The 27,990-nt window shown below is 36.7% G+C and overlaps 4 protein-coding genes and 2 pseudogenes across 4 annotated transcripts; 2 read left to right on the forward strand and 4 right to left on the reverse strand.

Moving 5' to 3' along the window:
* Positions 1–1,691: 1,691 nt before the first annotated feature.
* On the forward strand, positions 1,692–8,538 carry LOC120181429 (annotated as a pseudogene).
* An 826-nt stretch (positions 8,539–9,364) lies between these two features.
* LOC120181264 (uncharacterized protein At1g03900-like) lies at positions 9,365–12,294 on the reverse strand. Its single transcript, XM_039186435.1, has 5 exons — positions 12,032–12,294; positions 10,441–10,472; positions 9,709–9,809; positions 9,539–9,611; positions 9,365–9,437 (listed from the first exon to the last, which is right to left on the reverse strand). Exons 1-5 carry the CDS (start codon positions 12,152–12,154, stop codon positions 9,398–9,400), a joined length of 369 nt encoding a protein of 122 aa, XP_039042366.1. The 5' UTR covers positions 12,155–12,294; the 3' UTR covers positions 9,365–9,397.
* Positions 12,295–15,477: 3,183 nt separating this feature from the next.
* LOC120181331 (endoplasmic reticulum-Golgi intermediate compartment protein 3-like) lies at positions 15,478–19,835 on the reverse strand. The gene is made up of 11 exons (XM_039186493.1): positions 19,401–19,835; positions 19,209–19,291; positions 18,348–18,423; positions 18,179–18,246; positions 17,928–18,012; positions 17,232–17,353; positions 17,055–17,138; positions 16,250–16,396; positions 16,023–16,131; positions 15,816–15,935; positions 15,478–15,634 (listed from the first exon to the last, which is right to left on the reverse strand). Exons 1-11 carry the CDS (start codon positions 19,522–19,524, stop codon positions 15,561–15,563), a joined length of 1,092 nt encoding a protein of 363 aa, XP_039042424.1. The 5' UTR covers positions 19,525–19,835; the 3' UTR covers positions 15,478–15,560.
* Positions 19,836–20,415: 580 nt separating this feature from the next.
* On the forward strand, positions 20,416–21,251 carry LOC120181332 (AT-hook motif nuclear-localized protein 16-like). The gene has a single exon (XM_039186494.1). It carries the CDS (start codon positions 20,508–20,510, stop codon positions 21,249–21,251), a length of 744 nt encoding a protein of 247 aa, XP_039042425.1. The 5' UTR covers positions 20,416–20,507.
* Positions 21,203–23,086, reverse strand: LOC120181329 (pentatricopeptide repeat-containing protein At2g42920, chloroplastic-like). Its single transcript, XM_039186491.1, has one exon. The coding sequence runs from the start codon at positions 23,043–23,045 to the stop codon at positions 21,435–21,437; it is 1,611 nt and encodes a 536-aa protein (XP_039042422.1). The 5' UTR covers positions 23,046–23,086; the 3' UTR covers positions 21,203–21,434.
* Positions 23,087–23,818: 732 nt separating this feature from the next.
* Positions 23,819–27,344, reverse strand: LOC120181430 (annotated as a pseudogene).
* Positions 27,345–27,990: the final 646 nt, after the last annotated feature.

The raw sequence follows: 27,990 nt of genomic DNA on the forward strand, positions 1-27,990 counted from the left end.
TGGATTTGGATTGATGAGCAAGATGAAGGTATACAACTAGTATTTAACATATATATTAGTTTTGTTAAGAAAATAACAACTTTTCAAGTTAGCTTGGTGGTTAGGTGTTAAGTATTGGTTCATGGAAAACATTTTCATCAAATAGCTCTAATAAAACGATGTTGTTTTGAGTTTTTTGAGCATCAAAACGACGTCGTTTTGATGAGAGAGTCATATCATCATTGTCACGGCACAAAGATACAATTCATCGTGCCGTTAATGGATTAACAACATAGTGGTAAAATTGCAGTTAAACATAAACATTAGTGTTATAGCAGAGTGGTAAAATTAAAATGTCAATGACATTTCCAAGGTCGCACTTAAAGATCAATGATATTTGAGTAGTTTACCTTTTTTATAATTAAAGGAAAGGAAAAGAAAATTAATACTACAACCAATAACGCGACAATATCATAGTTTATTACTTCTAAAGATAATGACAAAAAATAATACAACCAATAACGTGACAATATCAAAGTTAAATCAAATATTTAACATCTCGAATTCAATTTTAACATTAAAAATAATATGAATATAATACCAAGAAAGTGAATCCAATGGAAGTTATACAATTTTGGTGACCAAAATAAAAGTATTTTAAAAGTTCAGTGATTATCAATATAGTTTATCCTATTTTTTACAATTTGAATTTTACTACTATTAATCATTGTATTATGCATAAATGATACATTTAGTTATTATATTGTAATTTGATTTTATTTTTAATAGTCCAATTAACGTGGTATATGTCATTTTTCTTAAGGGTAAATTGCATCAGATACCACCAAACTTTAGGTATTGTATTGTCTATACCATTAAACTTTCAATTTTGCCAATTATAACATTGAACTTTGATTTTCGTTTCAATCATACAACTGAACCGTTAAATCGTTAACAGTACGATGACGTTGTAATGGTTGCAGATGTGGTTGATGACTATTGATGTACATATCTCACCAAAACGACGTAATTTTGATCTGACTGTTAAAAGTTTAACAATCCAATGGTATAATTGAAATGAAAATCAAAGTTTAGTGCTATAATTGATAAAATTAAAAGTTCAATGGTATGAATGATATGACGCCTAAAGTTCAATTATATATGATGTAGTCTATCCTTTTATTAATAAATTAAAATGGATTGAACTTAAGATCATTAAAAGTAGAGACAACACTCAACATCTAAACTAAACAAGAGAACTTGTCATGTTTTGACAAAGCATTTTGAATTATGACAGAATAATAATAAAAATTATATTTTTTATCGATAAATTAACTCGAATAAAGTGATCAAAGTGAAATAGACCTAGAAGTTTAGTGATTACTAATGTAGTTTACCCTAAACAATTAAATAGTTGAATTGAGCACGTGTTCAAGGGCTTAAAGTTGTTGGTGGTCACATTAACTACAGCCCCGCCGACCCTGCTGGCTGCATCTGATTGCAAAGGGAAGCACTCTTCCATCGAGCTTCCAGCTCCTTCAAGCTCGGAAAATATTCAGGTGATTTGTTCGTCCCGACTCAGCGCACTTTGTAGCCTAACTGTTTGATAAAATGTCCGCTAGAAACCTTCTCCCAGTTTCATTTATATTCATATATAATACAATGCACTGAACAAAATTACTCTTTTTTTTCCTGTTCTTTTACTGATCTGATGCTTGTAAGAAAAAAAGAAATGTTGAAATGAGATGAAGTATTTTCCCTGCTGCTATTGTTTCTGCTTGAACAGACACAAATTTGAGAGATCGAGACTCTAGGCTGCTCTGCTCCCACTAAGATGATAAATACATCGGTTTTGCCTAGGACTAGCGAAGTATGTATAATCTCCATTTTCTTTTCTTGTTAATCCCCACATTTTTACTTGCTCCTTGTATAAGACTCGATGCTTCTGCAGGCTTTTTATTAGTTTTGAGAGGAATAAAGCTCTTCTTGTTTGAATCAGATTATATGCTGACCTTTATACTTCCCATCATTCACTGTTCTTTGATGTTTAACCATTGCTCGTTTTCATGGTTTTTGCTTTGCCTTTGTACTTGGTTTAACTGTTTCTTTTGTTATAGGCATTGAAGTTATCCTCTGCGAATTTTTGACTTGTCGAGAAAGTCGAAGTACGGCAGACCGAAGATGGAACTCCCCCTGACTCGACCGGATGATTGGCATCTTCATCTCCGTGATGGTGACCTTCTTCAAGCTGTTGCTCCACACAGGTTGTTTTGCTTTTAATAACACCGTTTTGTAGTTTTCGACCTTTGGGGTATTCAGTTTTTGGTAATTACATTTGCTCAAGTGGCTGAAATCACTTTTGCAATTCAGTTAAACGTTTAACCTGGTATTTTGGTTAATGTCTTAAATAATAAAAAAATTGTGTTTTTGAGTTTGTTATTGTTTACAAATTTATAGTCTTGGACCTATGCCAGTTTGAATTCAATATCTATTACTTGAAATGTTCCATGTATTGGATTGATTAGTTCTGTACAGTCTTTGATCAAATTAACCAAAACAACCATTTGTTCACTCTTAGTTGACTTGAATTACTTCTTCCCTTTATGGAAAATTTACCTGAACGAGTGTGATTTCCCCCGTCTAATTAGTATTCTTACTGCAGTGCAAAGCTTTTTGGAAGGGCGATAGCAATGCCAAATTTGAAGCCTCCTATTACCACCACTGCAGCTTCCGTTGCATATCGAGAATCAATCTTGAAAGCATTGCCTGCTGATAGCAACTTCACTCCACTAATGACACTATATTTAACAGATAAAACCAGTCCGAATGAGATCAGTGTAGAAAAGTGTTAACTGTTTTTTAAATATTGTTACACATTCTGTTAGTTTGTTAGATGTTAGTTATTGAGTTAGTTACAGGAATTTGTTTATATAAAGGACCTATTTGTTGTAATTGAAAGTATGAGGAATAAAATATAATTCTGCCCAGACTTCATTTTAACATGGTATCAGTTTAGCCCAGGTTATTCTTGGGTCGTCCTCACTCTTCTCGTGTTTTTTCCTTCCACCCACAATCCTCTCCTCTTGATTAGGTTTTGCTCTCTGTGATTTCTCTTGACGAGATGAATACCCCTGACACCACCGCCGTTCTTGATTTCAGCCATCCCTTGTTTCTACACCCGTCTGATACACCTGGAGGCGTTCTCGTTTCTCATCGCCTGGTTGGCATTGACAATTACAACTTATGGAGCCGCTCTATGAGGATTGCGTTGCTGGCGAAAAACAAATTAGGTTTTGTTGATGGCACCTGCTGCAAAGAGGACTACGATGAGTTCTTGCACTCTTAGTGGGAACGCTGTAATGCGTTCGTCCTTTCCTGGATTCTCAACACGGTCAACAGTGATCTCTCGGCTGGAATCATGTTTGCTTCAAGCGCTGCTCACGTCTGGACAGATTTGAAAGAACGTTTTGACAAGGTAGATGGATCCAGAATTTTCTTCTTGCATCGTGAAATTGCCACTCTAAGCCAAGGTGATTCTACTGTTTCAGCTTATTTTACACGATTAAAACTTTTGTGGGATGAATATCATGCCCTAGTCCCTCTTTCGGCCTGTAATTGTGAAGTTTCTCAACAAAATTCCAAGCATATTGCACAGCAAAAGCTGTTGCAATTCCTTATGGGTCTCAATGAGACTTACTCTGCTATTCGCAATCAAGTCCTCATTATGCAGCCTCTGCCAAGCGTGAATCAAGCATACTCTATGATTGTGCAAGAAGAGGCACAACGAGCTCAGTTGTCTCTTGTTTCGGGAGTCACGGCTATGTACTCCAATACGTATGCTAATTATGATCGAAGGCGTTTCACTGGTGTTTGTGACTTCTGCAAAGTCAAAGGCCACAAACGTGACAACTGCTATCGCTTAATTGGGTTTCCTCCTGATTTCAAGTTCACAAAAAAGAAGAATCCTCAGGAAGCTCTTGCTACCAATCTCTCGTTACTTGAATCTGATCATGATTCACAATCTGGTGGTTTCAGTACAGTTCAGTCTGCTCCAGTCTTCACAACAGCCCAGTATCACCAAATACTTGAGCTCTTAAATAAACCTCCATCGGTTGATACTGTTGTCAATCTCGCAGGTATCACTTCTAAATGCTTACCTGCTTCTGATAATTCCCTTTGTTGGATCCTTGATACAGGGGCTACTGACCATATGGTGTCTGATATCCATTGTTTACAGTCTCTTAATTCGTGTAAGCCTAGTTCTGTCCATTTGCCTACTGGTAAAACAATTCCCATTACCCATACTGGTAACTTTCATTTTAACTCAACTGATGTCATTCGAAATGTTCTGTATGTTCCTGATTTCAATCATAATCTACTGTCAGTGTCAAAATTAACCAAAGACCTCAATTGCAGTATCATTTTTTACCCTCGTTTTTGTGTTTTGCAGGATCTCTTCACTGGGAAGATGAGGGGGATTGGTAGGCAGGCTCATGGTCTCTAGATGTTTAATTCCAAGGACCTTGTTTCTGGTTTGTCATCCACACATTTTAGTTTTGATTTGTCACCATCAAAATGCAAGGTTGATTCTAGTTGTATGACTGTTTCTTCTTCTAATAATACAATGCTTTGGCATGCACGTTTAGGGCATGCCACTTCTGTCAAAATGCATAAGACTCCTTTTTTGAGTTCTCTTTCTTTGAATGAAAACACTGTTAAACAATGTTCTGTGTGTCCTCTTGCAAAACAGTCAAGATTGCCTTTTCCTATTAGCCCTTTGATTTGATTCATGTTGACTTGTGGGGCCCCTATAGAATTTCAACACATATTGGTCATAGATCCTTTTTAACTATTGTAGATGATCATACTAGGCTATCTTGGGTTTACCTGTTGAAACTTAAGAGTGATGCTTTTTTATTTCTTAAACAATTCTTTGCGCTTGTTCAAAATCACCATTCTACTTCAGTTAAGTATATTCGTAGTGATAATGGTGGTGAGTTTTTTAGTGATCATTGTTCTGAGCTTTTCTCTTCACTTGGCATTATTCACCAAAGCTCTTGTGTTCATACACCCCAACAAAATGGGGTTGCTGAACGCAAACACAAACATTTTTTAGAGGTAGCCCGTGCTCTTCGTTTTCATTCTTATGTGCCCATTAAATTTTGGGGTGAGTGTGTTCTTACTGCCTGTTATATCATTAATAGGCTTCCTACTGCCATTCTAAACTGGAAAAGTCCGTTTGAAATCTTTTATCACAAGTCATCGAATCTTTCTCATATGAGAGTGTTTGGTTGTCTCTGTTATGCAACCAAAGTTAACTATAAAGACAAATTTTCTCCAAAGGCTTCTCCTTCTGTTTTTATGGGTTATTCATCAACCCAAAAGGGCTATCTCCTTTTTTATCTTCATTCAAGATCTTTTTTTGTCAATCGTGATGTGGTCTTTCATGAAACTATATTTCCCTTCTCATTCCCATTAAACAAGCCTTCTCAATTTTTCCCTCCTCAACCTCCCATTGTTGATTCTGATTTTCTTACCCTTGAAATTTCTGCCTCATCTACTCCTGTAAATTCTGTCTTACCTAATCTGTCTTCTTCTTCTTCTTCTGCATCACCTCAAGTTTCAACTGGTTCACCAATTCACCCATCAAGCCCAAGTTCTCGTTTCATTGCTCCACCTGAAAATCAGTGTCCACCTCAAAGAAAGTCCACTAGGGTTGGCAAACCTCCTAATTGGCTACATGACTATGTTCATTCCTACCAATCTTCATCTCTTCCAAGTAAGTATCCTATTTCCAATTTCATTTCTTATTCTCACTTACCCTCTAAAACTCAGGTTTTCTTATCTTCCACCTCTCATTTAAGTGAACCAAAAACATATTATGAAGCCATTACTAACCCTCTTTGGATCCAAGCCATGAAGGAAGAGATTGATGCTTTGGAATCAAACAACACTTGGTCTATAGTCACCCTGCCTTCAGGGAAAATTCCAATAGGGTGCAAATGGGTTTACCGAATCAAGTACAAGGCTAATGGTGATGTTGAACGTTTCAAAGCTCGCCTTGTTGCTAAAGGGTTCAATCAAAAAGAAGGAGTTGACTTTGTGGATACCTTCTCCCCAGTTGCTAAACTGGTCACTGTTCGAACTATCCTTGTTGTTGCATCAATTTTTTCTTGGCCTCTTTACCAAATGGATGTATACAATGCGTTCTTGCAAGGTGACCTGGTTGAGGAAGTCTATATGACACTACCTGATGGTGTTTGCAGCCAGGGGAGTCTAAGGTGTGTAGGCTGCATAAATCTCTTTATGGACTCAAACAAGCCTCTAGACAATGGAATTTGAAGCTAACAGAAGCTTTGCTTATGGCTGGTTACATGCAGAGCAAATATGACTACTCAATGTTCACAAAACAACAAGGTAGTGATATAGTTGTTTTATTGGTGTATGTTGATGATCTTTTAATTACTGGTAGTAATGAAGTATTGATAGCAGAACTAAAGCATATTTTGAATAAGAACTTCAAAATGAAAGATCTTGGAGAGTTGAAATACTTTATAGGATTAGAAGTTTTAAGGTCAAAAGCATGGATAGTGTTGAATCAAAGGAAGTATGCTTTAGAGCTGATTGAAGAAACTGGAGTAGGGGGAGCTAAACCGGCCTTGACTCCTCTAGAGCAGAACAAAAAGTTAACCACAGTTGAGTATGATGAAACAGTTTGTAGTAATGAACAACTGTTGCAAGACAAAACTGTTTTTCAGAGACTTATAGGTAGACTAATATATCTGACTCACACACGGCCAGACATTGTCTATGCTGTTCATTTCCTCAGTCAGTTTATGCATAAACCAAAACACTCGCATCTTGAAGCTGCATTGAGAGTGGTAAAATACATCAAGAAAAATCCAGGGCAGAGGATTTTATTAAGTGCTACGAGTGAGTGCAGATTGATTGCCTATTGTGACTCTGACTGGGCTACCTGCCCTATGACTAGAAGATCTATAACTGGTTTTTGCATTAAGCTTGGAATGTCTCCAATTTCTTGGAAATCCAAGAAGCAAAACACTGTTGCACGCTCCTCTGCAGAAGCTGAATATAGAAGCATGGCAGGGACGGCTGCAGAAATAGTTTGGCTGAAGGGTTTGTTGGGAGAATTGGGGTTGAAAAACATAGCACATGCTAAGCTAAAGTGTGATAATAAAGCAGCCTTGCAAATAGCAGCAAATCCAGTTTTCCATGAGAGAACCAAACACATTGAGATAGATTGTCATTTTGTCAGAGAGAAGATTCAAGAAGGCTTGATATGAACAGAACACATTAAGACAGGAGAACAACAAGCAGATTTGATGACTAAAGCCTTGGGTGTACATCAACATGAATATCTTGTTTCCAAGTTGGGGATTAAAGACCTCTTTACAACCACCAACTTGAGGGGGGTGCAGAAAAGTGTTAACTGTTTTTAAATATTGTTACACATTCTGTTAGTTTGTTAGATGTTAGTTATTGAGTTAGTTACAGGAATTTGTTTATATAAAGGACCTATTTGTTGTAATTGAAAGTATGAGGAATAAAATATAATTCTGCCCAGACTTCATTTTAACAATAAGAGGATTCATCTCTTTTTTGTTTCACATGGAAAACCTCCACCAAACTCCTGTCTCTTTCGTTTTTGTTCCGGGCTCTTGCATTCACAGCCACTTTTAATTTAGTCCTTTCATTTAGAATTGTAGAGGAACTGCACTTAAAACAAGTAGCTCCTATTTGTTATTTGGCCCCATTTGTTCTGACTCGAGTCTTGCAGTTATTCTTATGATTGGTTCTAATGTGTTGACAGGAAAGAGTGGAGTTGTCTTTGCTGTTAAGTTGTACCCAACCACAAATTCTCAAAGCGGTGTTACAGATCTGTTTGAGAAATGCCTACCAGTTCTTGAAGAGATGGTTGAGGCAAACATGCTATTGCTGGTATTAATTTCAACCATACTAGGTTCACTATTATTTGTTGCTTAACTAAAAGTCTACAAGGTTCTTGTACACTGGCAATGTGATGTGATTTCTTAGATAACATATGACAGGCAAGTGCAGCCAACATAACATTGTCAATATTTCAAGACATTGCTTTCAACTTGTATAATATCAATCCGATCAATTTACAGGTTCATGGAGAGGTCACAGATTCTAATGTTGACATTTTTGATAAGTGTTCATTGACACTATTTTGCAACCTTTAATTCAAAGGCTTCCTAGACTAAAGATTGTGATGGAGCATATCACTACCATGGATGCTGTAAGATTTGCTAAGTCTGGCAAAGAAGGTAAACTTTTTTGCCAATCACTCATCATTTCTTGGTTTAGTGTTAGAAAACACAGACGCCCCTTTACGTTTCTTCCTTGTTTCTCATTTAGCTCACGAGTTTTTTGTTTTCCGCTATAGAATTTTTGGCCGCAACGGTTACTCCGCAACATCTTATTCTCAATAGAAATGCTCTCTTCCAAGGAGGATTGCAGCCACATCTTATTCTCTTAAAACTTAATAGTCCGATAAACTCTTTTTTTTATGGATAGTTTTTAAAATTTCTTTGTTTCATAGAAGTGGTGATGGTCTTCTCCGGCCATCACCCTGTCATTTTTATTTCTTTTTTATCGTATTATCAATAATAGATTTTTTGACCTTTTTTTTCTAATAAAGTATATTACAGTTACTGGTGTTTTAGACTCTCGGTGCAGATTTTTTTTATTAGTCTTCTTATTGGTCTTTTGTTTTTCATTGAATACATGGTTGGTTACTTTCCCGATGCTCGGTTCCTCTATTCGTTTGTACAAAACGATTCATTAGTTATCGCATATGTGTGCCGGATGGAATTGCTGTTAAGGGGAGATCACTTTCTCCGTTGGCCATTTTGATTCTTCTTCAAGTTTCTCTCCTTCATGTTTTGATGCTCGAAATCGTCGGTGTGTTCAGTTTTGATAACTTTAATAACTTAGGTACTAAAGATATAGTTTACCCTAATGTTTTAACGCGGGACTTTGTGATTTGATCCTTCTTACGTAGGTTGAAGCAAGTGATTTCAAATCTTCACCACATCTTACCGGAACACGAAATATTACTCATCACACTTTCTCCATGGTCGAAGATGTTTTCCAATTGCCGGAAATTTTAGTGTGCTGCGCACATGACCATACAAATGAATGAAAATGAAGTGTTAAATCTATGGACTATGAACATAATCAAGGAATATATGCACGTCCAGTAGCTTGTCACAAACAACGCAAATAACTACAGTCTACATGATAATCCTCATGAGAAATATGCTCACAAAAAGAAAGTAAGAGTGACAAGAATTCATATCTGATGCCATAAAACAACAAAAATACGTTGAAAAGAAAAGGGAAAAATTTAAATGAATTTGAAAGAGAGCAAAAATTACTCACCAATATTCTCCTCAATTCGAAGAACAAAATATCTGCAGAACACAAACACTTGAAATAATGGGTTGCATCAAAATTAAAAGCAATATAGCACTGCAAACACATCTAATTCTTAGGATTACTTATTTGTACACACCTACTGCTATCAATAACAGATTCCACTGGATGAGGCTCTCCATTTCTCAGAAATGCTCGCGCGTACAATTCACCTATGAAGAAGAGTGAGTTCTAGCAACAATCAACCATCTAATGAATAAAGATAAGCACAAATACAAATTACCCTACAAAGCACAAAACTAAGTTTACCTGTATTCTTGTCTTCAAGCCTGATAATGCACTCTTCTCCCTTGCTAATGACTTTCAAAATTCCCTCCCATGCCCATTTATTGACATTCCATTCATCAGCGCTGAAATAAATTTCAGAAGAACGAGTATGCATATCTCCTCCAGCAAGAAAAAAGAGAAACCATTTTAACCATTGGTAACTAATCTATCAGTAAGATCATGCCACAATAAACTCGGCACATAACCTAATTGTTGAAGTATTACTATTTCATATGCCATAGTGCTGTTCTTGATCAGATCTTATACACACTCCCCAATGTAAGGAGAAATATATTCATCGGGTTTGGGCAGTGAAAGTCTTTTCTATTATCCAATAAATTCTTAGCTATTAAAAACAATTATTTTCACGGAGAAAAATAGTTTCAAACTTTTGGGAAAACGTTATGCATAAAATATTTCACTGTCTGTTTATTGCATAATGAATTGTTCCCTTCAGTAATTCAACTGTTTTCATGCAAATTAACACCAAAGAAATGAACAAAGGTTCCCCTAACCTGATGACAAACATAACAGAGAATTGTGGCCACACAAATAAAAAAAGAATGATAGGTAAGGTTTTCAACATCATCATTGCGAAGAGCCCACAGTAAAACCTGATAAAAAGGATATGCCCGATGAGTTTTTATTTAGTTATTTATTATTACTGTTATTATTCTTGCATACTGGGTATCATTTATTAAGTTGGACAACTACCTGTAGGATCCTGCAGTTTTCCTTGGAGGTATCTGCAGAAGTAATGCGCCGAATTAGCTAGATAGCATGGCAGGCACAACAAGAAAGAGAACAAAAGTGAGAAAATACACAAGATTGGATTTCACTAAAGTGGGACACCTAGGTGATCAGCATTTGCAGCCGTATTCTGATTTGAAATTTTGAGGGAAAGGGGAAAGGTGAAGTAATTCTTATACTTCAACCTAGGTTTATTTAGAAGTATCAAGGCTGGTTGCATTGAACACGGAGAAAAGATGTTAATCTGAAGGTCAAAAGGCACAGACCATATGTGGTAGGAATGCTAGTTAAGTCGAGTTTTGATGATTGAAGTTGTTCAGGAATTGGGTCTTCCTAGAGTGAATTTAGGCTGTTTGACCTAAAGGTATTCCTACATGGCTGGCATATATCAGTTTCCTATGCATTGTTCACATTCTCTATTCCCAGAATAAGTTGTACTTAACAGTTTGTTCAGACTTGCACTGATTGTTGTTACAATACTTTTATTTCAACAATTAACCAAACCTGGAGAATTATGGATTAAAAATTGTTTTGAGATGAAACTATCTTCCTTTAACTCTATATATATATCTAGTCGGTTCTTCTAGGTTTGAGTGGTGAAGTGTAGTCCAATCTCTCAAGGGTGGTAAACTGAAATTAGATCCCTAAATTGGAGGGTTTGTTAACTCCTAATGCTAGGACTTATCCTTTTTAACCTAGAATCAAGTTCAAAATCTCTCTTTATATTCTACCAAGGTGCCATTTCAGGAAGAGGGATTCGCGCCATTCTCAGCCTTTTCAACCAGGGAATAAACTCACCTTATCATGTCAAACACCCAATCAGAGCTCATGACATTATCAGTTTGGTATAGGATTTAAACTCGGCATCATAAACTCAAGCAAGGTAAATTTATCAGCTTCAGACAGTTTTGTTTAAATCATAAAAAATAATAACCAAAAAAGATGAATACCTATTACACAAATTGATTAAGAAAATGAGAAGACTGCAGAAGAATTAGTTGGATCCCTACCATACCAAACTCGAAAGAAAAGGTTTATAAAATCCATTTGGTTACTATCAAAGCTTTCTGCTCAAGGCAAACAACTTCAGAAATTATTGTAAATACGACTATTTCACTGGTTTCTGATTTCTGGCACAATTATAAGCCATTTAACAGACATTATGGATTTGAAGATGCAACCGTTGAATCAGCATATTACTTTATATAAAAACTATGTTCCAAACCTAAAATATCCATCTGAATTTACATCAAAATTGAGTATAGAATATTCAACAACATAGAAGCCCTTACGTAACTCGTTAGGTAATTGAATTCCATTTTAAAAGGATATAACTGGCGATCTAACCATTCTTAACAAGCATATATATATTGAATCCCAATCTTGATCGACTACCAAACTAGATACAAATCAGCTAAAATTGAATGAATTTTGTGTGATCCAAGGAAAACCTCAACAACAAAAACAGTAGAGATTCTGATTCGACATGCAGCAGATCGAGATTCGTATAATACATACAGAGTAGAGAGTAAAGAGAGGGAAAGGGGAAACTGACCAAATAAACATAGCATTCAGAAACTTGAAACAGAACGATTTCTAAAGGTTCGTCAGTCTCCTCGATCTCACCAACTTCCGCTTCCTCGTCGGTTGCAATGGGCTCTTTTCCTTTCTCCATCATCGACGATTGCACACTCAGTTTGGCTACCAGCAGGCAAACCAGCAGAGAACTTTCCACTCAGTTGCGGACCTTCATGGGTATATTCCAAAATTTTTGTCTCTCCCAGTTTTAAGAGAAAATACCTACTGGATCTCTCTATTATAGGGAATGTATTAATTTAGTTCCTCTACTATTAAATGGATAATTTAGTCCCATAATTATCGAGGCTAGTTCAAATTAACCCTTCTACTATTAAATAGATCAACTTAATTAACGTATTAATAAAAGAATCAAATAAGATCAAGTTTTTACATATTTAACTTTTATTATTTTAAAATATCATTAAAATAATATTTTTTTATTTATAGTTCTACCACATATAAAAAAGTATCATTTGTAGAATCATAAAAACTATAAAAATATTAATTATGTTAAATAATTATTGATATTTCCTAAACAATAAATTATAAATTTTGTAACATATTTTATCTTATTTGATTCTTTTAACTAATATGTTGACTAAATTGATTTGTTTAAGGGTAGAAGATTACATCAAAGGGATTTATTTGACCTATTTAATAATATGATTAAATTGATATATCCCCTATAATAGAGGGACCTGATAGATATTTTCATCCCAAGTTTGGTTTAAAATACACTGTAAATTAAGATCTAAAAAAATAGCAACAATCTTTAAACCATTAAAATAATTTAATTCATGCATATCATAACAATTTTTTAGATATTTTCCCTTGAACTATACTATATGTACCGAGTTTGTAACATCTTTTTTTAGGCCTAATTGAAATCTTTCAAAATATTTCAGTTATTTGTTATTTCTTGTCAGTTAGGGGGCTTAAGGCATAATATGCCCATAGGTGGGTTTAAAACCTAACTCCCTTCCCATTTTCTCTACTTTTCCTCCTGAACAACCCGATCTTAGTCTCTTTCTCTCTCTGTTTCGAAGCAAAAACATAAGCATCGCTTTTGGCTTTAATTCATTTTGTTCATCGATTCCGTTGGCTTTGGGTTACACCTCCGGTGCCCCGTTGTTTGTCGTGTTGTGCCCGTTCGTCTAGTGGTCAGTGTTTTCCATTTGCAACCGGCGTTGGCATTATCTGGGAGGAAATAATTTTGGGTTTCGTTAAAAAAAACCCATTTTTCGATGTTGTTTTCGTAAATCGTTCCCTTTGAATTAATTTTCTGGAAATTTTGGTACGAAAATCACCGCCGAACGGCACACGTTACAGTGCGCGTGTGGGAATGTTTTGACGGTTTTAAACCGACTGAACCAGTCACCCTTGGATCAAATCGGCTGAACCGATAACCTTTGGATCGAACCGGCTGAACCGGTCATCCGACCTGACTTTAGAATGTGTTTCTTTTTTGTTATTTGGAATCTCTATTACATAATGTTATTATTTTAGGTTCTCGTTTCGTTGGACCTAGTACTTATGATCGTGGGAAGTATAAGACTTAACTGATATCAGTTATTTTCAGTCACATGGATCGCGGTATGCTCTGGTACGGGAACGTGAAACGGGATTACAATTCGTTAGGTCTTTAAAATTTGATACGAGGGGTAGACTTATTTCGGATCGTTCTGGTACGATGTACCATATAAATTGGTACGATGTATCAATTTTATAGGTTGTTATTTTTCTACATCAAATTTTTTAAGTAACTATAAATAGTATGAATAAAATAAAAGAAATTTAAACTTCCTTAATAACTGAAATAATACATAAAAAACAGGGATTTAAACAGATATTTACCCTTAATCAGAAACAAATATAAAATTAAACATGTAAAATTAGAAATAATTCAGTGACCTAAGTACAAAATGAGCATAAGTTACAGGGTCCTATATATAATTTATCAATTTTGGTTTAAGCTAAAATAATATGTAAAATAACATAAATGATACATAAACATTTGAAACAAAATAAGAAAATTGGGACGAATTAGGGACCGTTTTATAAAAATTCACTAAATTACGAGGGCCTAAACCTAATTTATCCCTAAGAATACTATGACTAAATCTTAATTTGACCGAAAAATTTTAAGATAAAACCTAACTAAAGGTTAAAACCTAATTTAAAATACCCAAACTCAGTCGCCTCTCTCCAAGTCTCCCTCTTCATCCTCCCATCTTCTTCTTCAACCCTCACCGAGACTTCCAACCGCCGACCGATGAAGCATATAAGCTAAAACGGGCTTATTTTCATTTTGTTTCATTTCTCAATTTTGAGAGAGAGAGAGAGAGAGAGAGGGATATACAACCGGCGCCCAGATTCCGGAGGGTTTTCCGCCGCGTCATCGACAGCCGCCACCGTACGCCAAGGTTAGTTTCGCCTAATTCATTATCTTCTTCAGCCTTAAATCGACCCCCGTCGTTCCCCCATTTCCTCTCCCTCAAGCTCCTCTTTAACACTCGACGAACCCAAAGCTCGTATTGAAACGACTGAAACACTTTCGTATCACGTTTTGGATCGCATCGTACGGTACGTAATCGTGGGCTGTTGAGCGATTTCTGTAACTATGGTTATTTTCTATAGGTGTGTTTTTCAGGCCTGTTCGATACCCTTTTGATGTATTGTGCCTTTATGTCATTTGTTATTGTCTTGATGCATGTTCGCAATTTGGTTCTATTTTTTTGTGACAAATTTTTAATTTCTGTACAACATGTCATCATTCATGATCTGGTCATTGATGCATTCTTAATTCTGCATAGGACCTCATTCTCCGTCCTATTTCTGCATGAGACTTCGTTTCCCGTCCTGATTTTGTATGAGACTATGTTCCCCATTCTAATTATGCATGAGTGACTCTTCGGATGGAATGTTGTACGGATTAACATTGTATTCTGAATTAATACATCAGAATTGTTGTTGCATCTTAATTGTATTGTATTGTTTATTATGCTACATTTATTATATTTTAGAGGACACATTGGACTCTATAGCTCACTCTTTAGTTTTTGTCTTTTTAGATTGCTCAAACTTGTAGGACTACGACTAGTACTTGGAGGATCATTAGTAGTCGTTGGGCGAGTGAGTGAGTGATAATCAAACGGATCGGTCTATCTACCTTAGATCTAGTCACATATAATGCAGCCTTAAGGCACTATCATATGTAAGCTGCAACTGCATACATGTTGTAATAGAATTAAGTTGTTCAAGCCATTCGATTTTTCTTCTTTAATAAAGAGAAAAGTAATAGCATTACAAAAAATTATACAACTTGGGAAATATTAATGCTCAAAGTATCGACCCACCACAGCATATAATAATTAAGGAAAAAACCATAGCAACAGCCATAGAGTTGCAACTGTTTTTTCTTTCTTTATAAATTGAGAATTCAAGTCCACATTTGATGCAAGTTGATGCTGTTCTTGCACTCCGAACCAAACCGAAACCCAACTCTTCTACTGAGAAGCACGGCCTCCGCTTGCTTTAGTCACTTCTTCGAGAAGCCTATACATCCAACGATCTAGCATTCCTGTTTTGGTTGGCGCATAAAAGAGTCGGTTTATCGTCCGAAAGTGAATGCAAAATGGCAAGAAAATTCTAACCAGTAAAGGTGTGAATCGGAAATTTGCTTCTGCTTGAAACTCAAAACCTTTCAAAGTACTTATAATAAGTAAATTTAGATCATTTAATAGTGGCTGTAGGTCGCAAACCTGTTAAAGCGAATGCCCCTCCCAATACTGCACAAAGTCGAGTGATGAAATGGAGAAAGCTTCGGCGCTCTTCTTTTATTGTCACGGTGATTGGTGACAGATCATACAAAAAGTAAACGGCTGAACAGAATGATAAAAGTAATTAGCAACTACTAGCAGAAGGTGCAAAACAAGTAGTGATGTTTACAAAGCCACACATCCAACTACCAGGCCAAGTCCTATCAAACGCCTTCATAGGGGAAAAGTATTCGGAGACGGAAAACTGATTTGTCGGCAGAACTTCCTTTGAGATATATCTGTACTCAGTTGGGACAATCTGCAACACGGTGAAGACGGCACTTGAATGAATAGAGATGTGCTGCTATTTTACAGGACCGGAAGCAGTTCTAAACTAATGCCATAGTTTATAGAGGAGAGCATTTAGGAGTAGAAACCTTTATGTAATACTTGAATGTTCCACTTGTGTCGTGCAAAATCCGCACCGTACCATCAAGCGGATTGTGAAGTCCTGGATATTTTGGCCCAAATGATAAATCATGAATCACATGACTTACATTGACATGCGTTGCTCCTCCAAAGATCTGTGAGCAGAGAAGAACAGACTTCAACTTAATTTGTAGATAAAGGAAAAGCCATTTCGAAAAGACTGAAAATGATAATATTCTAGATATCCTCAACACTGAAAGTGCCAAGCAACTAATAGAGAAAATATTGTATATACAAACCTGGCACATTCTTGCAAACTAGTTTCAGAATTTTAAATTCTTCACTCTAGACAAAGTTTCAAATCTTAGGCTAAATCCGAAGACCTAGGCTTTCTCTTCAAGCTCCGACAGGTCTTAAGATCAGAATGAGGTACTTAAATTTGAAAGATGATATCAAAATTTCTAATTAAAGTCATTCACGTTCTTTTTCCTTCCGCTACTGGAATTTTTATTAAAAGTTAACCGATGAAGTTGGCACATGAGCATATTCAGAAATCACAAGCAAATTCTAATTCACACAAGCAGAACATTATAAACTGAAGGAATAAAATAAAATAAAATGCTAGCTGAATACCAAAAGCACTTATATTGCCTAATAATAACGAAGACAATGGTTTGGAAAAACCAATACTTGAGATCATAACCTACAGTAGAAACAAATTTTGAAATAAATCAAAGAGTTTTGAGGTTTTGATTGACAGTCATGCATTTGACCATGAAAGTTTGAGGGTTAGATTGTTAAGAGGTTAATAACCATTTGAGCAACATAAATGTTTAACCCATGAATTGAAATGTGAAAGTTTCCTGCCACCCTTTGGACATCTAATACCCCATAAACCTGCACAAAATGTAACATTTATAGATCAGTAGATTTTATAATCTTCCATTTTCGACCCTTTGGGGGCCCCAAAAGTAAAATATGGATAAATACCCGGCAGCCTTCCCCATTGTCCAATGCTTGCTTCACCTTCTTGATCATATTTTCAGCATCTTGATCAAAGCCAAGTGCATGAAGCTTTTTCTCAGCATCATCATGATGTTCCTTCTCATCACCTGATCATATTTGCTACAAGAAATTAATTATTTAAGCCTTAAAATATCAGATTACAACCATTTTCATCTCTACATATACCTCACATGAACCATAAATGACCTAAACAAAGTTGTAAAAAACTAATATAAACATATTTCTGCTTTAATGCATCCCAGAAGAAACAAGTAAACTCTCAGATTTATCTAAATAAAATCCGCTGAACAATTTGGTCATTTTAAAAAAAAAAGTTAATGATAAATAATCTAGAACTCGGAGAAGTAGTTAAAGTACAATGCTTATAACTCATTTTCAAAGTGACTCGTATCTTTTTTCGAAGGAGAAAAGTGGGGTATTTTAGCATTTCATGTAATCTTTATGAGAGTTCTACTGTTTTTTGCTTACTCACCCCACCCAACCCTAAAATATGGGAAAGAGAGAAAAGGCAAAGTAATTGACCATCAGCAACATTGTGCATTGTGCAAATGATGTTGTGTCCTTGATAAATATAATAATGTCCAGATAACATAACCACACATGTGAACATGGAAAAATCTCCCAAAAAGAAAAATTAAAACCCTGAGGTAGAGCACAAACCATGCTTGTGAGCAGCATGCTCCTTTTCCACAAGGTCAGACAAATATTCAGTGCCAATGATATGGCCATGACTATTCAGGCGAAGCTGCAGAAGATTTAACCTTGTTAGCCATATAACAAACATGGAAATCTTACCATAAATCCCACATCCATTTCTAAACGATAAAAAGGAGGACCTCTTAAGAGAATGTCTCATTCGTTAGTACAATGATTGATAAAACAATAAAGTCTTAAACAAAAATTTGTCTTACTTTCCATATGTTAGTATCAAGATCCACCTCGTGCTTGCCTGACATGTCAATGGCATCTACACTTAATACTGCAAAATAACATAATTAAACAGCCAACGGTCAAATTCTAAATGAGGTTATCAGAATTTACAAGTAGAAGGAAATTTTCATAATAAAGAGATGTTCTAACCATCACAAGGTAATGAAGGAAATGTCATATTAATGTGAATTGGAAGTGTTTCTCCACGTTTCAAGTCCACAGACATCTGCCAAATACCTGAGCAGTTAGATCAATTCACCTAACCTTAAATGATCTCAAACTACTAATGGCATCATATCCGGTTACAAAATTCCCTCAATGGGTTACAAATCAGACAGAAAGATCCAAGGGTAAATAACTTTGTTACAGAGCTTGGGTGCTTATAGTAAAAGTTCCCAGAAATGCTGCCTTAATGGCACTTGAGGTAAGTTAGGCTTGGAGAATTAACGTTGTAGAACATCAAAAGGATTCACGGTTTTTAAATAACATTCAAATAAGTGGTTGCTGAGTTAAAAGTATTAGTTAAAATCTTATACATGATAATTGTATGCAAAAGATGTTGGAATTGTTGTAAATTGACCTTAGCTTGACTCATATCTGGCAGGTCAGTAAATTAAGTAGTTTAGGGGAACATATAGATGCGATTGCAGAAGATTATTGCATAAAAACAAAAGCAAAGGATTAAAGCATTCATTGTGTTGAATTAGAAACCTAGACAACAGACTACCCAATAAACTGCCAAAAGAATTGGACACAATACCATACAAGCATGTTTAAGGCAGTGGATAAGTTTGTTCAAACTTGTTCTCAGTGCGATCACCCTCTATGAAAACCTTTGGAAATAAATAAGCTAACAACCACAAAATCAAAATGTAAACATTTGAATCCAAGTTGGTTCAACAACATTCTAAGAAATTCACAAAAGGGCAACGCCATTACTCCATCCAAACAAATTAAACCACATAAACATAGGTAGCATTCAAAATTAAAACTACAAAAAGAAATGCAAACCTGATGAACAGTATTCGTTGGAAGATAATAGGTAAGCTCATGAAAGAACAGCGTGGCCATTATCACTAAACCAACGATGGAAACTATAACAATGAATTTTACCATTGAAACAAAAAACCAATTAGTAGCGGTTCAAATGAATAAATAGCATCATTTTTTTAGTTGAATATAAACTAAAAATTGAAAATTCACCTAGCGCTCCCGATTGCGTCTTCTGCAACAAATGTTCCTCCGTACGAGGAAATGCATCCAGACTTTTAATAGCTTGCTCCAAGCCCATCTTTCTTTCTTTCATTTTTCCTGTTTCAAATAACATTAAAACATTTAAATCAATCGTCGGTATTCTAAACTAAGACAAATTGAAACGGAACGAATAATTAGGGTTCGTTAGAAGCATAAAAAGAAATCGAAATGGATTTGCTGGAATTGGAGTATCCAAAGCAAGTAATAATTAGAATAGACTAATATTAGCAGACGAGGAACAATGAAATATCTAATAAGGAGATTTGTTATGGGAGAGCAGCTTCGAAATCTTCGCAAGGGGAGAGATGAATTTTCGCTGGCGGTCAACTCCGTCAGCAGTAGCCGCCTGGATTTTTACTTTTATTTTGAGTTCTTACTATATTTCCGATGAACGAAATGAAGGATAAATTACAAAACGTCACTAAACTTTTAACCCTCTTTCACTTTCATTACCATAGTTTTAAATCTTACATTACAATCATTAAATTTTTAACTTCCTTTTACTATGGTCATTATTATTAGCTACTATTAAGAAATACTCACATGAAACGTTAAAATTTTATTTTAAAAATTATTCTAATATTCTAAATTTGCATTCATTTGGTATTAATTTCTAACGAACAAAGCGATCGCCGATTGATCTTAACAATAATAAGGATTCATTTGGCCAAAAAATTAATCTAATTTGATTTTAAGCTGGTCAGTGATGGAGTAAAAAGATTTTAATAATTAATTTCGATTAAGATTTAATTGAAATTTAAGGAGATAGATTTTTTCAAAGAATTTGAACTGAAAGAAAGAGAGAAGAAAAGCAGTAGTTGTCGAGAAAGGCAGTTAACATGATGGAAGGGTCAGTTGCAGGTTGGCAGTAGGATAAAAGTACATGTACATGGATACAAGGTTGGTATCACTTAACCATCTCATAATAAATGATAAAATTAATGATTGAAACCAAATACTAAAACCGACGTGCCGAACCAGCTTCTGCAAAATTGCTATTCGATTCCGAATTCCGTGTGTGCTTGACCAGGAGAAGCCGCTGATTCAAGAGTGCTCATGGATCATAATCAAGAACAAGACAAGGGGAATTTCCGTGTACCGGCCATTGATGAAATACTAATGGCTCAGAGAATGCCAAAGGTGGTGAAACCGATCAGTACTGCAGCTGGTGGTAAGAACATTAAGCGGCCTCGGGGGAGACCAGCGGGCTCCAAAAACAAACCGAAACCGCCCATTTTCGTCACTCGTGACAATGCTAATGCGATAAGAGCTCATGCGATGGAGGTGAGCTTGGGTTGTGATGTGAATGAGAGTCTAGCTAACTTTGCAAGGAAAAAGCAGCGTGGCATTTGTGTGCTTAGCGGGAGCGGGTGTGTGACCAATGTTACACTTAGACAACCGGCTTCATCGGGCGTGATTGTTACCCTTCACGGCCAGTATGAGATCCTCTCCTTGCTTGGATCGATCCTGCCACCTCCAGCCCCACCCGGGATTACGGGGCTAACAATTTACCTGGCCGGTACTCAGGGACAGGTTGCTGGTGTAGTAGTAGTTGGTGCAATCATTGCTTCCGGTCCCGTTCTCATCATGGCCGAATCCTTCATGAAGGCCACCTTTGATCGTCTACCACTGGATGAAGATGAAGTAGCAGCCGCAATGCAGAACCGATACAACCATCACAATGGTCCGCACCATCAGCTTGACATTTCTGATTTGTATGGGATGCCACAAAACTTGATCACCAGTGGCACTACACCTGATATGTACTCTTGGGCACCGGGACGAACTATGTCCAAATAATCCTCATTCTCTTATTGCAGTATCTTCACAGCCTCATACGGTAGTAGTATGTTACCCTCGGCTCTTCATGTTCGGACTTCGAACAATGTATTCAAAACTAAGTCGGATCTTTTAAATATATGAAAAAAATTAAAAACAACCGCAATCATATCCATGTAGGACTCGATATATGCCGAACACATGTTACCGTGATCCATCGTATTTTAAAACGAGTTTCAACTCATTCAAAACAGAGTAAATCTCCTTTGCTTGAGGGTGAAGCCTTCCACCAGAAACAAACTCATGAACTTCACCATTAACTTCAATCAGACTACACCCCGGTTCTTTCTCTAATTGCTTCTCTTTTATCAAAAGCCTCTGCTCATTGGCTTCCTCGAATTGCCTATTTGCAGCATATACATTAGACATAAGTACATATCCGGAGCTTTCGTCCGGATCAAGTTCAGTAACATGCTTTGCTGCCCTTTTCGCCATCTCGACATTCCCATGCTTCCGACAAGCCGAGAGCAATGACCCCCATATAATAACGTCTCCATCAATAGGCATACTTGTTATCAGTTGTTCCGCCTCTTCGAGGAACCCGGCGTTACCTAATACATCGACCATACAACTATAGTGCTTAATGGAAGGTTCGATTTTGTATTTCTCCGTCATCGATGAGAAGTATTGTCTTGCTTTATCCACCATTCCTGCATGATTACAAGCCATTAGAACACCGATGAAGCTGACATAGTCGGGTTCGAGACTCGAAGACCCTAGCTCCGAAAACAATAGAATTGCTTCTCGTTCACATCCGTTGGTAGCTAGGCCTAAGATCATGGCATTCCAGCACGACAATCCGCCTTCGGGAGACGTTTGAAAGACTCGTACAGCCATTTCAACATCGCCGCACTTGCAATACATGTCTATAATTGCAGTAACGAGAATCGGGTTCAACTCGAAGTTCTGGTTTAGTATATAATCATGAATCCATTTCCCTTGTGTTATTGCTCCCAAGCAAGCAGACGCATTCAACAAGCTAACCATTGTAAACTCGCTAGGCCGAATCTTCTCGCCCTGCATCTCTCGAAACAACTCCAACGCTTCCGAAAATTTACCGTTCCTAACGTAACCGCTAATCATCGAATTCCACGACACCGTGTTCCTCGTCGGCATTTTATCGAACAGTTTCCGGGCCTCATCGATCTCTCCACATTTGGCTAGCCCTATAACCATTGAATTCCACGCAACAACGTCGAGTTCCATCTCTTCGTCAAACATCAACCAAGCTTCACTCAAAAACCCACAATTCGCATACATGTAAATAATTGTGTTTTGGATAAACCGGTCACGGTTGAGACCCTGTTTTATAACTCTCCCATGAAGCTGTCTCCCGTAACAGGCTAGGCCAAGTTGAGCGTAAGCCTTGAACACCGAAGGATACGTTAGCCTTTCCGGTTCAACAGACGAATGAACCAACATGTGAATGAAAAGAGAGATGGCGATTTCTGGGTTTGAGCTTCGAGAGAAGGCTCTAATGACGGTGTTCCAAGCAAATAGATTTGGGTGTTCGATACGAGCGAAGAAAGAAGAAGCGTAGTTGATGTCTCCTGCGGGAGAAGCTGAGAAGGCCAGGACACGGCTAGCTGCTATGATGTCTTTTACAAGGCCGGTTTTGATGAGTTGGGCATGGATTTTTTTGAGGTCTTTCATGTTGGTGCATTTTGTTTCGAGTAGAGAAAGATACGGGTGATCAGATATGAATTTGGTTATGGGGTTTGGAGAGGGTTTTACGCAGCTAAAGCTTTGGAGCATTGGTTTCTCTCTGCTTCTTTTTCTGGTTTCTTCCCCTCTCACGTTATCCGCAACTCAGAGTTTAAAAATCAGCCCAATCTAATGAATAAAATGAACAGTTCTCGATGATTTGGAAACCGTTGGTTTACGTTCATTTATAAATAAATAAAAATGAATAGTAGTGTGATTGATTTATTTACGTTTATAAACTGAGTCGTTTATTAGTTCATTTGTAACTTTTTTATAAACTCATTTATTGATTCGTTTATAAATTTATTTATCGACTCGATTATAAGCTCGTTTACTCGGTTCTCTTTTTTCTTTTATTTTATATTTTAAATATTGATGATATAGGGGTTAAATTGAACATAAGGTGAATTTTAGAGTTCTAAGCGTAAAGTCTAAGGAAACTAAGGATTAGTAACATAATTTCATCATTTTTTTTCTGATTGCCAAATATTAAAAGTGAGTTAAATAAATATGTTTGTGAACGTTAAATGAATATGTTCGCGAACGCTAAACGAACGAACACGAACACCTCCAAAAATAAATAAATGAACATGAACATAATACTGAAAATTTAAATAAATACCAATCGAACATGTACACCTTTAAAAATAAACAAATGAACACAAATACAGCTTTGTTCTTTCATGCTTGGTTCATTTACAACCCTACTTGTATCATATATTTATTTGTCCAGTTCATAAGTTTTGTGATACAACGATATTTAGTTGTACGCATATAACGTATGTATAAGATTGCAATTTACATGTATTTCACAAGCTTTTTACTTTACATGGTATGATCAAGGGAAGCTTCATCCAAGCTTCATTTGAAACTATAACCCTAAAGAAGTTAAAGAGGGAAATAAAGAAGGATACAACCCTCTTTATTGAGATATTATAAGATATCATACTTCACAAACAGTGCTACCCTTGAGGATGTTCTGCTTCACCCCTGATAACTTCACCTATCAAGTCCTTGAAGATCAGCCGCTCCACATCTAATATAACCCCTGGAATTTCTCTCTTGCAATTGGTCCAGCTCATCGATCCAATCGTCAAATATCTCAATATGATGCTTTGCAGACTGTCAGCTGTATCATCCAAGCTTATAATTGAAGGAGTTTCGTTTATCTGTTTCCGAACATATATCGCCCACCGCCTGCAGTCTCTTTGATTTTCTTTCCTCCTGCATACTTGGGGAGACCCATGGTTTGCACGAGTTTTCGTTCATTCTTGTAAGAATTTCGTTAACTGCCTTCAAGATAAGCTGTTTGTTATTCAGATCTGATTCATCAGCAATAAGACCCCCATAATCTGTGATGACAGAATGAAAAGAATTCAATCTATAAACTGTCCAAGCGCTGTGTTTGACAGACTCGAGGGTGTCAAATACAAGTACGTGTATGAAGGATATAAGAGTGGTCACCTTTAAAGGCATTTGATTTTTTCTTCACGGGAGACGGAGATTCGTCTCCATTGAATGTGGCATCTAGAACGGAGACAAGACTAGGTTGTTCCATGACTGTACTTGGAGGTTCTGTTGTTTCAATCTGAGTTCATAGAAATGTAAGCTGATTAAAAGATGATCAAACTATTATATGAATGGAAGGAAGGAAGAACGCTTACTTTATGATTCTTTTCCTGTTTTTGGGAGACTGGTGTCCCCATCTTATAAGATCTATCCGTTCTTGTGGCTTCAATGTCATAAGTGGCAGCACTCGTATTAGCATATCCTTGCAAATTGTGGGGTTTGTGCCTGGACTTCCAGTGTGTCAAGCCTGGTTCTGTTTGTAGTCTGCTTGATTGCCTTCTGTTAATGCTCTGATCTGATGTTGGACAAGTGCGATGAGGTTGATTTTCTGATTCAAGTTTCTTCTTCTGCAGTTCTAGGCATGCAGTCTCCGAGCTCGTTGCCAACTTTGGGTTTTGCTGAGCAATAGGTGGAAGCTCTTTTGAAGTTTGGTTGAATCTTGAAGTTCTGGAAGTCATCTTATCCCTCGATTGGAGGCGGCTGGAAGGATCCTTGGGAGAATTAGGTCTTAGAGTTAATTCCTTACAAGGACACTAGTCAACCTTTTCATTTCCGGCATTTGCAGGGCTACTACCGGTACGAATTCTGCTTAAACTACCTGCTCCAACTGCTAATGAACTAGAATTGCTGGCATTATCCATGCATTTTGCTGGTTTTATAACCTTTACTGGGGATTTAAGGTGTGTTGGAGAACTAGTTCCCTTAACTATGGCAGAAGTTGTATTGCTGTGTTGTACCTCTCTCAAATTTGGTGCTTCTGAGCTCCGACCAAGGAAGCTGTTTGTGTGAGATGCAAAATTTGAAGCGGGATCGTCTTTTCTAGTCTCTATCATCTGTTTGGACTTCTGCATTGCTTCAAGTATTTGCTTAAGTGCTCAGAGATCCTTTCCTGACTTTTGGAACTCAAGTTCGGCCAACCTTTTCTCGATTTCACCATAAACAGTTAGAGAGGCGTTTTGGGTTATACGTGGAGTTTCTCGACTGCACTTCAAAGTCGATGTTTGATCTCTGCTTCCATCTATATGCTTCCAAGGGTCCGGTTCATTGGGACATATAGTTGCAACAGGTTTCTTTGAGTCTGCATTTATCGAATGAGGCGAGATGGATTCCTTCTTTGAATTTCTTGGAGAACAAGAAACTTGATTTCTCTTATTCTCATCGAATCTCGATGAGAGTGAAGCGGGATCATCATTGGATACTGACTAGTCTTGATCCGAAAACGTTGATTCCCATGGATTTGCATAGGGTCTGGCAATGTTTTCAACCCGATCAACTTGGTTACAACACTAGATGGTCCTTTGCGGCTTCCAGGTTCTTGTTGTTGGCTTCTTGTGTTCAGCTCTCCTAGAAGAAACTTCGACTTCGCATCGTTGGTTGAAACTTTGATGGAGATTTGCCTACTATCGAGTGACAACCTTGGCTGATCCTTGAGCTTAACTTTAACCCCGTTGTGTGATCTCCTCTCATCGTAAGAGAACCGATGAGCATCCCTTGGCATGAAAGCAAGTGAACCATCCTTGCATCCATCGGCCGTTCTATGCACTTCTCGAAGCTTGGAAAAATCATGACTTAATTTATTGAGACTGATGTTCCTTGCCATTGCAGGCTTTAGTGACTGCAAGGGCCTCGGTGAATCTATGTACCTCAAGATCTGGTGCTGCCCTGCATCCACTTTCGTTCTAGTTTTAACCGATAAGCCGCTGGATTCTCTGTAGACGCAGTCTTTAACCACATTTCTAAGCTCAACAGAATGTTTGCTTGACTGAAAAGAAACCAGTGATTGATCATTGGATATCCCCTGCTCCGGGATTTCACGAAATCCGGTGATCGATGTCGATCAGCTCGAGATGGTTTGGTGCAGTCAGCAGATGAGTAATTTGACGAACAAGTGGACGACGAAAAGGAAGTTCGGGGTGATTCGAAGGACAACATTTGTTTCTCTTTCACAGCTGTTTTGAGATTATTTCCATGCTTCCCAATTGAACCTAGACGAACAATGAATGTCAGCCATGGAAAAAATAAGTCTAATGATGAATTTCATCCCCTCACTTACCAAAACCGACGAGTTAGTCCTCTAATTTGACAGAATTTAACCCTCATAATATAATAAAATTACGAAATTAAAACAAACTCATGAACTCAAACAATTAACTTTCACTAATCTGTTGCATATAAATGACTAAACTGCTAATGTTTACTAATTCTCTACATATTAATTGGACAAACTTTTCCACGTTTGGGATGAAATTTACAATTTTACGTAGAAAAAGTATAGCAAATAGAAATAAACTATTGAAATCAGGGAGGATGTAAGATTTATGTTAAAGGACAAACTTAAAAAAAATTTAATAGGTGACGAATTTATAAAACTTCGGGATGGAAATAAATTATCAACAAAATATATATATATATATATTAAAAAAATTAAATTATACAAGAATTCAAACAATCAAAGATGGTTTAGTCTACATTCTACAATGTTATAAGCAAAGCCAAAACTTGTTTTCAGAACAAAATGGCAAGTAATTGCAGAGAGCTAAATTACCCAGTAGAAAGCCTTTGTGGTTCGAAGTGGCAACGCGTGGGCTGCAAAGAAAATGGTGAAACAGTCCATTAATGCACCCAAATTACTTCTGCAAATCTGGGTTTCCATCTGAATTCATCAACTTTGCAGACATCTTCACTTTCTGGCTTCAACTTGACCAAAGGTCGAACATGTTACGTGCATTGGCAGAAACCATTTGAACTTCCATTCAAGGGGCTTAATATATATATATATACACACATATATATTATACATGTAAATTATATATTTTTGCAATAGGATAAAACGTTTTCTTCCTTGGGCTTCGCAGAACAATGGCAGACAATATCTTCTGCCACAAAGCTGGGAAAGAACAGACAAAAATGATATATCCAGTCTAGTAAAATTAAAGGATAAATTATATGCTCAGCACTTACACTATTACTCTTAGTCTATTTAGTATCTAAACTTTTATTTTTTAAAAATCATACCTAACATTTAGTTTTTATTTCATTTTAGTATATGTTGTTAAAAATTTAACGCACAGTGGTGGACAGACGACCAATTCAAATGATGGACCATGAGAGGTCCATCGTACGATGGACTTGGTACGATGGACCTGGCTTTTTATAGGATGAAAAAATTGGGATTTCATCGTTCATTTAGGGAGATTGAGACGTTTCTTGGTGAAACGGAGGTCAAAATCATGTTAATGGAGTTGAAATGGTATGAGTTAAAAATTTTGGGCTTCATTGGCCGATGCATGTAACGACTGATGACTGTAGACACTGCAATCGACGAGTCCGTCTGTTAAGTTTTTAGCGATAGGATACTAAAATGAAACATAAACTAAACATTAGATATTATTTTGAAAAAACGAAAATTTAGGTACTTCAAAGGATC

Source organism: Hibiscus syriacus, unplaced genomic scaffold (genome assembly GCF_006381635.1).
Source record: "Hibiscus syriacus cultivar Baekdansim isolate YM2019G1 unplaced genomic scaffold, ASM638163v2 tig00112523_pilon, whole genome shotgun sequence".
Taxonomy (NCBI): domain Eukaryota; kingdom Viridiplantae; phylum Streptophyta; class Magnoliopsida; order Malvales; family Malvaceae; genus Hibiscus; species Hibiscus syriacus.

Bases quoted from the DNA above. Each gene is read 5' to 3' on its own strand.
- LOC120181264 (XM_039186435.1), bottom strand. From the start codon at position 12,154: ATGATGGAGAAAGGAAAAGAGCCCATTGCAACCGACGAGGAAGCGGAA. The intron at 9,810-10,440 runs GTAGTTGTCCAA...AATTTATTTCAG, and splicing joins AAAACTGCAGGATCCTACAG to CGCTGATGAATGGAATGTCA. The intron at 9,612-9,708 runs GTAAACTTAGTT...TCTTCTTCATAG, and splicing joins GCTTGAAGACAAGAATACAG to GTGAATTGTACGCGCGAGCA.
- LOC120181331 (XM_039186493.1), bottom strand. From the start codon at position 19,524: ATGTTATTTGAAACAGGAAAAATGAAAGAAAGAAAGATGGGCTTGGAG. The intron at 18,247-18,347 runs GTTAGAACATCT...GTTATTTTGCAG, and splicing joins TCCTTCATTACCTTGTGATG to TATTAAGTGTAGATGCCATT. The intron at 15,936-16,022 runs GTAGTTGGATGT...CATTCTGTTCAG, and splicing joins GTTTGATAGGACTTGGCCTG to CCGTTTACTTTTTGTATGAT.
- LOC120181332 (XM_039186494.1), top strand. From the start codon at position 20,508: ATGGATCATAATCAAGAACAAGACAAGGGGAATTTCCGTGTACCGGCC.
- LOC120181329 (XM_039186491.1), bottom strand. From the start codon at position 23,045: ATGCTCCAAAGCTTTAGCTGCGTAAAACCCTCTCCAAACCCCATAACC.